Source organism: Vespa velutina, chromosome 23 (genome assembly GCF_912470025.1).
Source record: "Vespa velutina chromosome 23, iVesVel2.1, whole genome shotgun sequence".
Lineage (NCBI taxonomy): Eukaryota > Metazoa > Arthropoda > Insecta > Hymenoptera > Vespidae > Vespa > Vespa velutina.
The window spans coordinates 291,947-309,325 of NC_062210.1; the positions used below are offsets into that span (position 1 = coordinate 291,947).

Consider the following 17,379-nt stretch of genomic DNA (forward strand, 5'->3'; position numbering starts at 1 on the left):
TGTTTAAAATTTTTTTCACAGTACGATAACTCATAAAAAAATAACTTCGAGGAAGTACCATTTTTCTAACCTTGAGGTGGGTTTGAGCAAACTATTTGAAATGGGAAAAATGTAAAAACCTTAAGCTTACACGTATCAAGAAATGATATTACAGAATGAAATATTTTTTAAGTCATGGGATTGCATTTTTTATCTTAAGTATTGCCTTCAAAAAGTTGCTGATTACTGATGAAAGGAATATGTATATATTACGTGGTTATTAAATTTTGCTCTATACAGCAGACTTTATAAACTGATATAAGACATATAGTCGTATGTTGCTCACCAACCAAAAAAAAAAATATCTTGTCTGTACGAAATATAAAATCTAGCGAGAAAATAAAATCTATAATTTTCGTTGATTCATGTTTTACAATATATCAATGAACAAGTTGAAATTATTAAATAAATTTTACATTATTATATTTTTATTATTTTTCCTAATGGAAATTTGGCGATCGTATCATCAAATCGCATATAATACGATACTCAGCCATTAGGATTATTTTGGGAAATAAAAATGACATAGTCTTTCAGTGGGCTTCCTTATCACAGTAATGTTGAGGCTTCGTCAATAAGTGACTCACGCCTCCGCTTTTGAGATACTATTCAACTGTAGCATACTCCATATGAGACACTAAAGATACCACTACTTTCTATTATCTGATTTGTTGGTTTACGGAAAATATTTTATTTTTCTTTTAATCTTCCATAAAACCGGATGAACATTCTTCGATTCGTCATTTGGAGACTTCACTTGATCAGGATTTACAAGTTTTCCCACGTTACTTTTATTATTATATATTAAATGTATTTAATCATTAAACTCGAATATAATCGTTGTTTCCAATAGTTAACATAACGTTATTCGATAATAAAGGTATAGCATGATCAATAAATGGAACCGTTAGAAAAGGAAACACGCGATCTGACAAACAACAAGATCAGTTCGAGTAACGTCTCGAGTGTCGATAATGTTTCCTGTTAAACATCCTCCTTCCCTTAAAGGAACGTGGAACGATCGCGTGACACGAGTAACGGAACATCATCCCTAGATTGAGCCAACGAGGGCAGAGAATTAATTGGACGGAAAAGACCAAGGAGCAACATAATCGAGCTACGTTAAGTGCTCTCTTAAGCCTCGACCTTCACAATCTTTAATCTGCTCTGCGAGCATTTACGGAATGACGTTAGCAAGTACCACCTCTGGTTCGATAAAAATCTACATGACTGGTCGATAATAAAATGACTCCATTATGAGGCCATGTAACTCGTATCGAACGTTTTCGATAATTTCCGATGTGTTTCTTCGGTTTGCTACCTGCTCTTAAACCCAGATATTTTAGAGATGGAATATTTTAAAAATAACGAAAGGATTAGCTAAATCATTCTTGACGCTTAGTTCGAACGATCATAGACGTTACACCAGCACGACTTCGATTTTTTTTTCAACGTTTCCAACATACTTGACACTCACCGCAAGCCTGAAGGCGAGGCGTTTGAATTAGTAGGAAGCGATCTTTCCTTTCCGAACGATTTATCTACCCACTCGTCTCGATGACTCGAACTCACTGGCGTAATCGTTTAATCTCTCGACGATCAAGATTCTACGCAAAAGCCGCCGTGGTTCGATGACGTAACCATGTTTGACTATTTTGATGAAACTGAATCTCACGTTCTTTTTCCCCTTCTTCGTCTTTTTTCCTTTCTTTCTTTTTAACAAACGGAATTAATATGAATGAAATTAAAGAAGATATATATATATATATAGCCGATATGTAAGATCCAAAGAGTTTTGAGGATGGATCCCAAGGACCACACATGTCGAAGGTGTGATCAAAATAGCCGCAAGTTTGAAAGTTAACGATCGAACGGTTGGCCGACGTTAAACAGTGCCGCAAGAGGGAGGGGGGCACGTTTAACGGCAGAAACGAGTTTTGAAAAAGTGTGCTTATAAAGTAGCTTCGCTGAGTAACCCTTAATAAAATCCAATATCACGGTGAAAAGTCGTAAGCGAATGATCGGATGAACGATTTATGGTGGACGAATCACGGTATACATATAATACGGCATTTACAAGCGGAGGAGTTAACGGGGAACTTGGATGGTCTTGTTCTTACCCAAGCCTCGGTTAAATCGCATAAAATCGAGATGACGCGGCAATAACATCGCAATAAATAAATCCGCCGAAAAAAACCAGTTTAAGATCGAACCTGAAAGGATTGTAACATATTATTCGATCTCACTCTTGTTTATCTTCGGCTAATTCATTCTAAAAACCTTTTTCAGGTATACGAAGAAGATACATTAAAATTATATTACAATATTTATGAATTAAAAGTGATTTTATAAAAATACCGATTTAATATTTATAATAATGTTCTACAAATCAAAAAATATATTCTACAACAGATTTATTATTATCGAAATAGTAGATATATTAAAATTTTCAATTAAATCACTTAGTTAAATTATTACTGAATATGCAGATCGAACCTAAAATTATTCAATCATATCTGATTTTATTTTTTTGAATGTTCGTAAAACCCACAAAATAATATATAATTTATAAATGTAGTATTTAGTAATGAATGAAAAAAAAAAAAAAGAACAAGAAAAAATTAACAATTTCCATTTTACGACTTCATCAATTATATAGAATAAATCGACTAAGATAAAACAATCGGATGAGTAAGTGAAATTTACTTTTCTGCTTGAATAGAAAATATAAGGAAAAGATGATTCGAAAGATAAGATGGAACGATTCAAATTCAGATGAGAAAAATAGATAGGGGCAGAAAGTTTCATGTGTCTTACGCCACTGAAAAGAACGGTCCACCTCCCGATGCATTCGAGATGCACGCCCGATTCGCATTTTCGTGCGACGTGTCATCGTGATGGCTACCGTTGAGACAGAGTGCATATGCGAGATCGCTCGCGACTACCAAGGACCCACGCAAAACTTCTCTCGAGCATGACTCCAACGCTGAACGCCAACGCGGTGTCCTGCTCTAGGCAGCATCATAATTTCAAATAGAAGAAAGGAGACTTCCTCGTCTTTCTATTATATAAATAATAATATATATTATATATATTATTTATATCTTATATATATATATATATATATATATATATATATTTTACAATTCATTAATATATATACTAAAGTTTCCAGTCTTCCATCCTACCGTTTTATTTCGAATTAAAATTAAATTTCACACACACACACACGCGTAGACACTCGTCTTCATTTCCTCAATCCCGATCAGACGAAGTCGAGTCGAGTATTGAATATTAAAAAGCGTACGGAAATGCTATTGTCTCTTTCTGTCAATGACAAACGTATCTTACGATTATCAACACTTATCAAATATCCTCATTGAAATGTGTTCTTAAACCATTCTTAAAATTATCAGGTTTCTCTATTCATATAACGAGTGTCATCTAGAATTAGAAGCGATATTATTTTTCGGTTACTTTTGATGATAGAAAAAAATTTTTGAAAAAAATAATATTCACTTATTTCTAATAACATTAAGAATTTTCGCTCGAAGATCATATATCTCGACGTATGAGGATTATTGACATTTCTTTGAATGAAACTCCTTATTTTTTCAATACGAAATTTGTAATGCGAATAAAGGAAAACGCAAAACGTTTTAAATGAATATCACAAGTTTAATTATGCACAGTATTATTGGTAGTTGAATATATTCAATGATTTTCGATTTTATATTCTAATGACAATATTAATTTTTATTTAACGTATACTGTTACTTTAACCCGATAACCGAGGGAGCAAAGTTAACTTCGGAAAGGAAGATTTTATTTTTCTCGTTATAACGGAATAAATAAATCATTTGTTTCACATTCCTATTAAAAAGACATTATCATATCTCATGATACCTTCTTCTTTTTTCTTTTTACAATTCTTAGTAATATATTCAAAGTTTCCAGTCTTCAGTCTTATCATTTTATTTTAAATCAAAATAAATTTCACGTATCCACGTTAAATAATCTATAATCTCATCGAATAACAGTTTAATAGACTTGCAGAAAAAAGAATTCTCTATCATCAAAAGTTATCGAGATATAAATACATAAATATTTTCCAGTTTTAACTGACTCACCCGGTATGTACATATATTTGGATGCATATTCGCTATAACCAACAGGAGAGAGATTTACGTTGCTGAATTATGTTGAAACGAGTTTGACTCGGTCCTCTCTTGCCCAAAGATTCTCCTCCTCTTGGTTCATATGGCACACGATCGTTCCCCGGAATTACACGTACACGCTGAGTTACCAGTCAACGAACCCGACGCGCATTAATTATGTGACGTAACGTGTTCCTCGCTCATGAGATAGAAAGAGAGAGAGAGAGAGAGAGAGAGAGAGAGAGAAAGAGTCCTATGTACAGATTCTCTTTCCTTCTCTTCATTCTCTTATTTGTCTCGGTGGATCACGGATAAGGGCGTGGTTCTTTTCTTTGGATACTCCCTCATTCTTCCCTCTCCAACTGCTTTCGTTGGCTCATGTAATTCTTTAAGAAGCGGCACCAAGCATGGAGAACATTAACGAAGTGGATCGTCGTTGGTGCACGACTTACATGCTTCCAACGTAGGTATTGTCCTTTAGTAAATGCATTCGTGTGCATTAATCGAGTAGCAACGACTCGTTCGGCCAGTGTGCTCACGTTGCTCGATTAATTCTCGTGTCTCTTAAAACGTAAGAAAAATGCGTTAGACTAAGGCTGAAAAAGGGAAACGTTGAAGTCGTTAATGTTCTTATAAATTCAAATAAAAGGGAAAAAAAGAAAGAAGGAAGGAAGGAAGGAAGGAAGGAAGGAAAAAAAATGACATGAAACGTCGACGTCCTGACAAGGAGACAACGTCAGGTTGGTCGGTGGCCAAATCGAGTCGTAAGATGCTAGAATTTAATGCGGGAAAAGGTAGGGGTATATTCAACCTCCACGTTAGAGAGGAATAATCACGGACGGAGCTCTTGGACAAGTGGCAATTAAAAGGGTGTGATTTAGGGGCACGAAAAACGTGATCTTAATGGAAGAACCACCCGTTTATTTGACTTCTAAGCGCGTGATTTCGCGGAAACCTGAGAGCCTTGGCGAGTCGGCAAAGCAAATTCTTTTCTTCTAAAAGCGTGTTGGCATGCGAGTTGCACCATCGTCATAGCACCAATGCAACATTCTGGCCATTCATCGTCGGTTAATACTACCCGTGGAATAGTATCCGATGATCGAGTCTCGCACGTTAAAACGTTTAAAAGAAAAACTCCGAAGCAAACACCTTTCCAAGCAAGAAAGAAAAATTTGTCAAATGTCGTACCAACTGTCCTTCTATCCAAGTTCGTCGTGTTTCTACGAAGTTTCAAAAGCGTTATATAACGGAATCCTTTTCCTCATTGCGCTCACTCTCTGTTCTTAACTTCTCGACGGTGACGTCAGATTTTCGGAGAAACTTCAATGTGCAACGTACATAAGATTCAACGTACATACATACATAGGTATTATTATACAACATAGGTAAGTAAGTAAGTAAGTAAGTAAGTAAGTAAGTAAGTACTAACATACGTATGTATGTATGTACCACGTAGTTACGTGGATTGAAACGCGAGCGGCTTGCGTTTGGTCCTGACTTTATTAAGTCTGTACACGGAGGAGGACACGAACATAATCGAGATCGTATTTTATCTCTGGAATACTGTGAGAGATACCACGGAACACTGTGAGAGATAAACGTCCAGTGAAATTTATTCAGAGAACGACGAGAGACGACGATGACGACGACGACGACGACGACGACGACGACGACGACGATGACGACGACGATGACGACTCTTATGTTATCTTCTCGCTCTGTAGATTCATGAAGATAGATTATGATCAATGATGGGACTGTAAGACGGAAACGGAGCAAGGGAAAAATAAATGAAAGAAAAAATATTTAAGGTAGAATGACATACATACTAACCATAATAAGAATGTTGAAATTTTTCTTCTTTCTGTTATGCAAGCTACCCGTTTAACTTTTTAATGATCATAAACTTTGTCTTATATATCGTACCCCTCTCTCACTCTTATTATGCAAAACTACTGGCACGCCCACCAAGACAAATCCAATTTAACATATACCGCGATCGAGAATTCCTAATAATTCTCGATCTCTTGAGTTTACATACGATTTATTACCGAGTTCGTTTATATAGATTTTCATTAACGACTTTGACGGAAAATGTATGTTTATCTTAGAAAAGATATTTAAAACGATATTACGTTGTACAGATCTTGATGAGAAACACCTCCTTTTCCTCCCGTCATTCTCTCTTTTTCTTCTTCTTCTTCTTCTTTTTCTTGCAATTTTATCGCTATATTAAAGCCTAATACTTTATTATTTTCTTCGTTTACTCGTAAAACGACCGAGAAATTTACCTCTCTAACCCTTTTCGTAATTCCCCCGTTCCAATTAAAACCTACGAACTCTCGATAATTTACGAACGTCTCCTCGTATATTAAATACTTTAATACTGATTTTGCTCCCGTAGTACGTAGTAACTAGTTACGTAGTTATGTATTCGTAGGTATGTATGTATCTTTTCATGTTTGTGAGATCATTGCAAAATTTTCACATTACTCTTAATGTTCGTTGCAAAACTCACTAATTTTTTTTTATTCCTGCCATTCCTTAATATTGCTATTCTCATATAATATTATATTTTTTAAGTTCAAAGTCACGGTGTAAACGTTATTTATATTCCTTTTACACATTCGAAAAGTTTTACGTTCACACTCGATGACTCGTCATTGTCGTAGCGTCGTCGTCGTCGTCGTCGTCGTCGTCGTCGTCAAGAAGATAACAAACGATATTAAAACGTTGCTCGTAAGACGATACAAGATCCTCTGACGCATAATGTCATCGATCTTGATCCTCTCTCGGGAATAACGACTGCGATTGTATTCGAAGATTCGGGATATGGTTGGTTGGGCCATCGGTGAATAAAAAATCTGGGACGATCTTTTCGTATCTCGATACGTATGTACGATCCATTTCGATGATTTATCGGCGATTGTTCGTCCGAAACGCGTCCGTCACCGTATTCCTTGTACGCAACGTACGATCGTCCTAAATTTTTCGCCGGATGAAATCGAATTACGATCGTATTTATATCGAACCGATCTTTCGACGCTCTTCTCATCGTGATTTTTATTTTCGCGAGTTGAGAAATCCGTTGATTCATCGAACGTGTTAACATATTTACCGCCACACGATTTTTCTTACGGTTCACTTTGTGAGTCAAAGTAAAATTTTCAATATAATAATTATATACATGTAATATGATTAAATGAGACTGTAATCTTATCAATAGCGCATTTATTTCATTGATGATCATGCATAATCAATTCGTTTATTCTTAACAATTCATGAGCCGGCTAAAAATAACAAACATTTGATACAAAAGCTGTTGAAATTTAGACAAAAAAGGAAACAACATATTGTAAAGACAACAATAGTCAATCTCACATTTTATTTATACCTACTGTTTGAATACGGTTCGTCAGAAAATCTAATGATCATAAAATATTATGTTTGTTAACGTTTAGATCAGCATAAATAATATAATTTACATATACTCTATAAATACACGAATGGAACTTTTTTTTATTCATTCAGTTTCGTTTTTCTATTCGCATAGAAAACAAAAATTATTAATAACGCTCATTAATTAGGATACTTTTTAGTTGTTTGCGTTACTTCAAAATTTTAATTTGGTAACATTCAACTTATAATGATTAATTTTACGATTGTGATAGAAACCCGTTCATTGATGAATATCTACTGTGGCTCCACCATTGACAATGAGAATATAGGAGGTGGTTACAGATAACCACCGTGACAGTCAATATGTTAAACATCACCAAAATGAAAGATTGACGTAATGGAGCTGGCTCAATCGGTAGTAACGAAGGCGTGGCATACAAGATCGGGCACGTTCTTGCTTCTCAACACCCCTTCAACACCCCAACGTAGTCTAACTCCTGAAGAGAACAATGTATCGACTTCGTCGATCATGCTAATGCTGTCATTAACGCCGATTATTGCTTCTCCTCCTCCTCCTCCTCCTCTTGCCACGGCGCCCGTACTTTGACTCTCTCTCTCTCTCTCTTACTTAAAGGTTAAGTAACCAGTCCTATGAAGTTTCCATGGACTTTATCGTCTCAACCGACACGCCTTCCATCCAGTTCTACAAGCTCACGCTTACCGGCAGATAATGTAATTCAATCCGCGAACAAATTGATTCTTATGGTATGTACATACTACCTGTACGCGAACCATGTTCGCACCCGAGCCGAGCAAAGCTTTCCAAGAATTTCATACCTGATATACCCTGCCTTTTAAATTCGTCGCTTCGTAATCCATCGTTTAAAAGGCCTCGCGCATGCATTTATTCTCAACGATATAATCGCGTTTGCTTTGCTCTTTATATAACTCGATATATCTGGACCAACCGATCTTCCTTAACTATTTTTGATCGTTACATTTGTACATTAATCTTGTCAGATTTTACTTTACTTTTCGTTACACCTTAATTTATTTCTAAAGTTTAACGATATACGATTTGTAGCTGGTCTAAAGACGTAACATAAGAACTTAAAGAAAGTAGATAGAAAAACTCTTACTTCGATAAAATATATTAGAACTAACATATGCATAAAATACAATCGGGTGAATCGTTTAAACCCAAGAACATGATGATGATGATGATGATGATAATGATAATGAAAATCTTCTTTGAGAAGAATATATTTGATTCGAAGAGACTGATGTAATAGGAATTCGATATTTTACCTAAAGGTTATCTTAAATTGATTATCTGAAATATGAAAGTCATTGATATTTTTTTTTTTTTTTCTTTTAATTTTTGCATCACACAAAAGTCATAAATCAGATTTAAATAAATTTAAGACGTTCTAAATTTTGTCATATTATCTACCATTATTAATAGAAATATTCCATTTCGAAATTTATTTAATCATTCATCAAGAGACATTTAATTATTTCTGAATTTATATTTAGAATTAAACATATTTCCTTCTTAAAATTTGTATTTATCATCATAAATAAATAATTAATTACATATACGATAAATACAGATAAAAATACAATTCTAATAAGTAAAAAATTAACATAGTGAAATCTAGTCACTAGTATTGAATGTGATTGTAAAAATTCTTTTTTATTGCAAAACTTTTAATGAAGGCATTAATTAAAGGATAGAAAACTCAAACGATATATTATTCCTAATATATAAATATAAATATATATATATATATATATATATACTAATTTTATTACAACGATATTCAAATATATTTTATAATAATTATAAAATTTAACAATAAAACTCACGATAATTTATTTTCTCGTTGTCTTTGTCGTAGGTGTATCCCGGATGGCGGGGACGTCGGTTACACGATGACGGAATTGCAACCGTCGCCGCCAGGATATCGTGTACAGGATGAGGCCCCAGGTCCACCTTCCTGTCCCTCGGGGACCTACAAGTATACGAACCACGGGCATGACAACGAGACTACCAATTTCAAGGGTGCCACGTCGTATACTCAGGAAGGCTATGGCCTTAAGAAGAGTCCGTCCAGGACGGTGCCGTCTAACCAATACTATCGTCGCAGAAACGACGGCAGGAGGTCAACAGAAAATGAACACGAAGGCAATAACAACGTCGGCAACAAAAAAACAGCGATTGCTGGTTACAACGAGAGTAACAAGAAAAATACTTCGGGCTATAAGAACGACAGCGGGTATACGTCTATTTAAATATTATCTTTAATAATCACCTTCTCGTTAAAATTCGATGTACATCTATAAATATTTATCCTCGATCGAGTAGAGAGAGAGAGAGAGAGAGAGAGAGAAAGAGAGTATAAAATTAAATTTCAAGAAGAATCTAACCTACATATCCGATAATTGCTAGCAAGTGGAATGAACTTTAGATCGGTCGAGTTATATAGTTCATGTAAAAAAGAATCTGTTAGAACGAAGAAGAATCGAGTAGTCGATAATAGTGAACGACGATTTCTCGTATGTTTTTCATCTCGCAGTATTTGCGTTCGCTTACATAATCCAGGAATCATCGCGGTAGGACGCAATTTGTCTTATGATAATTTCGCTTGTTAAGGTCGTTATTCCAGTATTAATAACATTGAAAGCAACGAGGAAAGAAAAGTCGAGATAATTGTAGGTCGGTCTACGGTCTCCGTCCTGCTGCGCTTCCAGTTACATCGAACTTATTGACTATTCCATAAATTATGCGGCGTGCACATATCCTGGTAATAAAGTGGTTCAATGACACCGTATAAGAACGCGCTCGCTCGCTGTCGGGATTACCACGTATCATAAGTGATTCATCGCGTTAAGCGCTAATAACAAGTCTCGCCGTATTCATTCGTACTTGTTCCCACGCAGAACGATGCAAAGACGTCGCCTTATTGTAGTGTTTATGTTCTCTTCGAAATTGATTGCTTTTCGCACAAAGGCATATAATCGATATTCGAAATGAATTATACGAATTTATCAATTATACGTTTTGCCGGTATTCACTTGATAAACGATTCGTCAATGACATTGATGATTATACATCGTTCACTCGTGCAAGCTCGATATTTATTATTAATTAATATCCTTTCATTTTTATTCTTCGTTCAAGTCGAGACTCGAACGATAGGTAAAAACAAAACAAAACAAAACAAAACAAAACAAAACAAAACAAAACAAAACAAAACAAAAAAAGAACCAACAAAAAAGAAAGAAGGAAGAAAAGAAAGAACAACACGACAACTCTTGAATCTGTTAGGTATAGCGAGACTCTTGGATTCGACAGTTTCACTCTCGCTCTCAACGAAAGGGACGAGGCTTCGCCACCACCAACACCACCAGTTAGAGACGCATCCAGTCTCAAAGGTGTCTGCTACGGTCCAGGTCACGAGAAATATCCATCTTGGCCGAGCGCCCCTGAACGACATCCCGACGAAGACATTCACAATTTAAGCCACAACGGATCGCACCGTTCCAAATCCTGGACCGATCACACCAATTATCCGAAAGAGAAACCAGCTCAATATACGAGACCTCATACAAAGAGACCTAATCCAGTCTTCACTCAGCAGGTAATTCTATTGAGACATATACTCCCGGCTTTCCCATTCCATTTCGTTTCTTTCCATTTTTACACATTCAATTACACAAGCCAAAGTATATTTACATAAATCATCAGATAAGTAGTATCCACAGTTTTATAATCCCAAGGTTGTATATGTTATTACCAAGAAGTATATTGAAGAATTCTTATCGAAAAACGTCAATGTATATTCAAGAAGAATTTCTATTGTTCGATGATACTTTGATTATCAAAACTTTACTTAAATAATCCGCGGCTGTTTACATCAGCCAAAGCATTCGAATTGTTTCTCGCTACGTCAGTTGTTTTCAGACCGTTGTCGAGTCTCTTGGTAAAAAGAAGATATCGTTCCGTCGTAATATCAAACCACTATCGTTTATTCGCTGTTAATATACATATAGTACCTTTCGTATATTGAGTCACAATATACCGCAAAACTTTCGTCAATTTTACTTGCTTCGACAGCGTCGATTAAATCTCTACACGCACATTCTCCTTTCTCTTGATGACGCAATCACACGCTAGAAACACCGTCATCGGCTAAAAGTGAATCCACAGTTTCGGATCAAACTATCTCTTTGCTCGACTCTCCGATCGCGTGTCTCTTCAATTAGACGCAGAGTTAGTGCTTTTTCTTTGTTACACTACATGTACGGTTTTGATTGAATAGGATGACTAAGAGACATCTTGGTTTAAGATAAAATAAACAAGTAAATCGTATAGGCTTGAAAGGCTTTGATCGCTCGAGGAAAGTTTATTGCAGCACGAGCTAACACGAGTGTCTCTCTTACAGCTAAAAACGGTGATGGAACGTTGCGAGAAAATACCAGCGGAGACTTTCGAGTCGCGTAACAGAAAAAGCGTCGAGGATGAGCCACGTTTGTGGCCTCGCGTAGATCGCGAAGGCAAGGCATTAGGAGACGCGGAATACGTAGTTCCATCGCCACCGGAAAGAGAACAACAATCGGCTCAGACTCTCAGCCATGCAGATCTCGAAGCTTACGTTAGGAGCTATCAAGATCCTCAAGTGTCCCAGGTAATTTATGTCGATTCTTCATTCCTAATATTATAAAAAATATTACGCGAGTTGATGTTTTATTTACTAAGTTTCTTCATTTTATTTGGATTTATAGGTGGATTTGTACAGAGAAACGGCATTAACGCAGGCGGGTTTGGAAGAATACACGAGGGTCCAACATTCGCAACAGGCCAGTTACGCACAATCCGAGGGCTATCACAGTTATGTTTCCAGCGTTGATTCCACGACCAATACACCTTTTCTCGATAGGTAACTTCAATGTGTTGTAATTTATATAATTATGATCTATCGATCTGTTTCAATGAAATCATCATCCTGCACAGACTTCGAAGAGACAGCGAAGCCGTGGCGCAAAGATCTACTCCTTCCTGGGAAGATACTTCGAGGGAGGGCAGAGACAGTGTGGTGACAACGTCTAGCGGAAGTGCTTCCAGTAGTGAAACATTAAAATGGCACGGTTCGATGTCCGACGTCAGCGTTTCTAGTGGTTTACCAGCGAGACAGACCTGTACTTCGGACAGGTGGCATCATGGCTCGATGTCCGACGTCAGTAGCGTCAATGGTGGGATGATGGCTCAGAAATCAAGTAACGTATGTCATGAAAAGTGGCAAGATTCTATGAGTGACGTCAGTACGAGCGGTTTATCGCCAACGACGAAAGGAAGGCACAGTGAAAAGTGGCCGGACAAATGGCAGGCTTCGATGAACGACCGAAATAAACAAGCACAGACTAGAGCAAGTTTACCAGGAGTTATAGGACACTGCGTGGCTTCTGCCTCTGTCGGAGACATTTGTCAATCATCGACGGTTCGAGAGAGCAATTGGCAAGAATCTAGTATCGACGAAGATTCCCTTGATAGATCGCAAAGCAGCCATCCGTGGGATGGTTCTGTTACATTGGACGGTGATAAATATAGATCGGTCTCTCAACCGATGCCGCAAAGTCCAACCAGACAAGTTCTGCCTACGAGCCCACAAAGTCCCGACGGATGGGATCCTCTTCATGGATCCATGTCAGATGTTAGCCAATCGAACGGCATACAGTGCAACAAACAGTTAATCGCTTATAGCGCTAGAGTGCAGACCCCGCAACGACATCTATCAGAGAGTGTATTGTACTTGGATCGCGAACGTAATCAACGAAAATTATATCCTATTAGCACTACGCAGCCGCAGGAATCGCCACAGTCTTCTAGGTAGGTATTAATATATATTAAGTGTTTTTTAATTGCATCGATTTGAAATGTATACCCTCGTATAAACGTTTAATCTTAATTCTTATTTTTAGAATGGCACCCACGTCACCGCAGCAGTCTCCATTGTCGGTAGCTGAACGTATAAGCGAGTTAGAGAAGCAACAACAGCAACAACAGCAACAACAACAACAACAACAGCAACAACAACAACAACAACAACAACAACAACAACAGATGCGTTACACTTATCTGGATCCTGAGAAACGGCATAGAGTTTCTGACCCGACTTTGAAAGCTATTCAAAAGAAAGCACTATTATCTTTTTACGAAAGACATCATCAAGCGTCCTGGAGATCAGAGCCACAATTAGCTCAAGGCTCAGGGACCTCTCCGCAGAGTCCTCCGCCGCAACCACCGCCACGACCTAGACCATCCTCCTCGAGACGAGCCAGTTCTGCGTCCGATTATGCTAGTGGCACGTGGAGAGAGAATTCTGGTAGAGGACAAAATCAAGGAAATTCAGATCTACCGAGTCCTAAGCATCAGCATAGTAACAGTTGCGGCAGTCTTTCAACAGATTTATTGGGTCCGGTTATAGTAGGGCCTGCCATATCCATCGACGATTGGGTCCCAGAAAGACCACCGAAGAAACCTCACCTTAGGAATGTTTACAATGATCGCGTTCCTAGTCCTGATTTACCACCACCGTCACCACCGACAGTGACAGAAAGCGAGGTCCATGAATGCGACGATCCTTTACCACCTCCGCCGCCCGAACTCAGCGAAGATTGTTATCCAGATAGTACACGAAAAACCAGTTCGGCTCATCATCAACTCGACGAAGGAAAGATGCACCGCGAGAGATCCTGCGAGCGACACAAATCGGAAAGACATTCGATGAGAAGATCAAAACATAACAACAAACGAGATCTTGATAAAACATCTGGCAAATCCTCGCCGAATTCTCCGACAATGAAAATCTCTTCGCAGGAACAAGATCAGCATCAATTTGTAAGAACTCCAACGACGCTGAAACACGTCGATACCGAAATGGTCCATGAAAATGGCATTTCCCCGGGTTTTGCCGCTCACAGAATGATGACAACTGGCCGTTCGAGTTTAAGATATCCTTCTACCCAAAAGCTTATGGTAAACGGTAGAATAGCGAGTACGAGAAGAATATCCGAAGAAAGACCGTTCACAGCTAGACCACCCGCTCAATTGCCCGATCTCATATCTCAGCGTTATAGTGATTCTGGAAATCAACGACCAGCGCCTCAAGTTCCTGTTGAACCACGTATCATTCGACAAGAATCGATGAGAGTCGAAAGTACGAGAATCGATGCATCTGGATTACTACGCAACGATTCTGGTCAAAGATTGGAATCGTCATCAGGACAGAGGCCGCAGCCTCAAGTACCCAAGAATAACGATAAAAATGGTTCGACGAATCAATCGAATCATCAACAATCAAGACCAAATTATTTACCTGTCCCTGATAATTCCAAAGGTCATGCCTTTTCTATCGGCAGTCCCGTTACACACATGGGATACGAGCTTGGTTCAAAACTTTATTCCCCAGAAGCCAGTCCACAAAAGTATCATGAACCACCGAAGTACATGTCCAATCATTATTCTCGTCACAGCGACACACCTCCTAGAAACTATTATGCTCTACCACCGAAATATATCGACGCGCCGAAACAAAAACCACAGCCTCAGTGTCCTACGGATCGGTACAGCGCTTCATCGCCCAGTTCTCCACCGCCACCTTTAGCACCGAGACAAAATACACCTGGAAGGAAATCCTTGCCTCCACCTCCAAGGCCAGCTCCGCCTCATGCTATTCAAGGGTAAGTTTTATTTTTCTTATTAGCAAACAATTAATATAATTATCATAGTTAATTATACGCGTCAAAGTATTAATTTCTTTTTCTAAGATATAACCAAATGCAAATTGATCTTTTCTACTCGTTAAAAAAGATTTCTTTCACAATTCACGTTATACTTCTCAGTCGTTCTCATAATTATAAGAAGAATAAGCTCGTAAGCCCAACATAATTGAATAACGTACAACGGTGTCGCTTATTATGTCTTTTAAAACCTGGAACGTCTCGTCCGGCGATCGATCAATTAAATTAAATATCCCTCATCGTGACTTATTAACTATCCGTGAAAGTCTCTCTAAATCGTTCGAGCAACATTCGACGATCACATCCTATGAACGGGTAATAACTTTAAGCACATTGCCCATCTATCAACGATGAATTACGAATTAATTAGAAATGCTTTCGATTTCAGGATTGTACTGGAATTAAATCAAACTATCCTGACTGGCATTTACTTTCAATTATGTCTATGCAAATTACGATGATATCTACTACGTTTCTGCGTAATTTAATGATTTCGAGAGTGATTCCGAAATGGAAATTTTTCAAAACTATTATATAAGACATAAGATATCATAGGAAATCGTTGATCGTCGTAACGAAACGGAATGAGTAGTAATTTCAAATTGAAGATACAGATTCATTTAAGTATCGTCCAATTTTCGTTCGCTTTTCGACGATGTCGTAAAATCCCTAAGGATCTTTCCTCGTTCGTCCGCAAAAGTCGGATTACGCGGGATCGTTAATTATTTTCTCGTTTCGTTCGCTCAACCGAATCGCATGCATTACCATAAGATTATCATTGCAAATCTAACGGCACCCATTACCAGTCAGATTTACGAGCGTGTGACTTTCTCTGAATTACACCGGACGACGCGACGGATTTAAATGGCTTTTGTGTTTCGCCCTTTCCACGATCAAAAAAAAAAGAAAAAAAAAAAAAAAAAAAAAAAAAAAAAGAAAAATATTCAAAGACTTTTAAATATTCGACTACATTGCCTTACGATTTCTTTTCGACGAAGAATTTTCCATAGTGAGATATTATATATCTACCTAGTATAATAATAGTATTACGGATATCGATCGAGGCACGATACGTTTCGGAAGGTCAGAGGTTAAATAGACCATGATATCTCGCGAAAGTTAAACGTTTATATTTAAATTTCTAGAATATAAAAGTTTTACGGTTTTCATTGATAGAAACCAACTTTGAGCTTCGACGCGTGATTTTTCATGCCACGGAGTTTGATCAACGAAAAGAGAGATTTAAAGTGATCCAAAGGGGCCAAAAAAGAAAGATATCCTTTCTTTCCTCTCCATCCATCTTTCTCTTTGAAAGGAAGAAGTTTAACGATCGAGCAATACTAATCACGATGTCGTTGGAGTATCCAAAGTCAGGATAAATACGTGCTACGTACATACGCGGCATACAGGATGTAGACTCGATCTCACGGGATGATAAATCTTTTCACCTTTTCTTTTGTCTTCTTCTCGCTCTGATTGGGTGACTACCTGACTTCTGTAACGGCCGAGCGATCTTTCTCCGACACGCACTCTGACCTCCGCGATACGGTTCGACGAACGAACCGTTCGGCTTGTTTTGACCTTCGACAGGAAGATCCTCGCCAAAGGATCTTCTTATTCTCTCGATCCTTCTTCTTTTATCCTCTTATTCTCTAACGTTAGGATATTCGATAGACTCACTGAGACTTAACCTTTAGGATCACCAACCCAACAGGTTGGAAATGTCAGAAAAAAGGTTAGAACGTGCGCTACCACGGGCGTGTTAGACCGTTCTATGGCAACCGATCGTGTTCCCTGTTTTCTTGATAGATCCTACGTACGGCGGAAGATCGAAGCGTGTGAGAATCGGGCTAGTCGATCCAACAAACTCACTTAACTAGGACAAACTCTGTCGAAATCGTTACTATAATATATGTACGTACGGTATCAATACAATGTAGAGGAGAGTTGCCAATTGCCTACTGCTCTCTTAAATCGTATC

At 37.8% G+C, this 17,379-nt stretch overlaps 1 protein-coding gene across 4 annotated transcripts in view; it reads left to right on the top strand.

Moving 5' to 3' along the window:
• LOC124956726 overlaps nt 1-17,379 on the top strand; it is a 214,765-nt gene that overhangs the window by 145,957 nt on the left and 51,429 nt on the right. For all 4 annotated transcript variants that reach the window (XM_047512905.1, XM_047512908.1, XM_047512907.1 and 1 more), the window contains 6 exons: nt 9,497-9,874; nt 10,927-11,239; nt 12,044-12,286; nt 12,384-12,538; nt 12,613-13,485; nt 13,578-15,338. In XM_047512905.1, the coding sequence (XP_047368861.1) occupies nt 9,497-9,874; nt 10,927-11,239; nt 12,044-12,286; nt 12,384-12,538; nt 12,613-13,485; nt 13,578-15,338 (3,723 nt within the window). The remainder of the gene's footprint in view (nt 1-9,496; nt 9,875-10,926; nt 11,240-12,043; nt 12,287-12,383; nt 12,539-12,612; nt 13,486-13,577; nt 15,339-17,379) is intronic.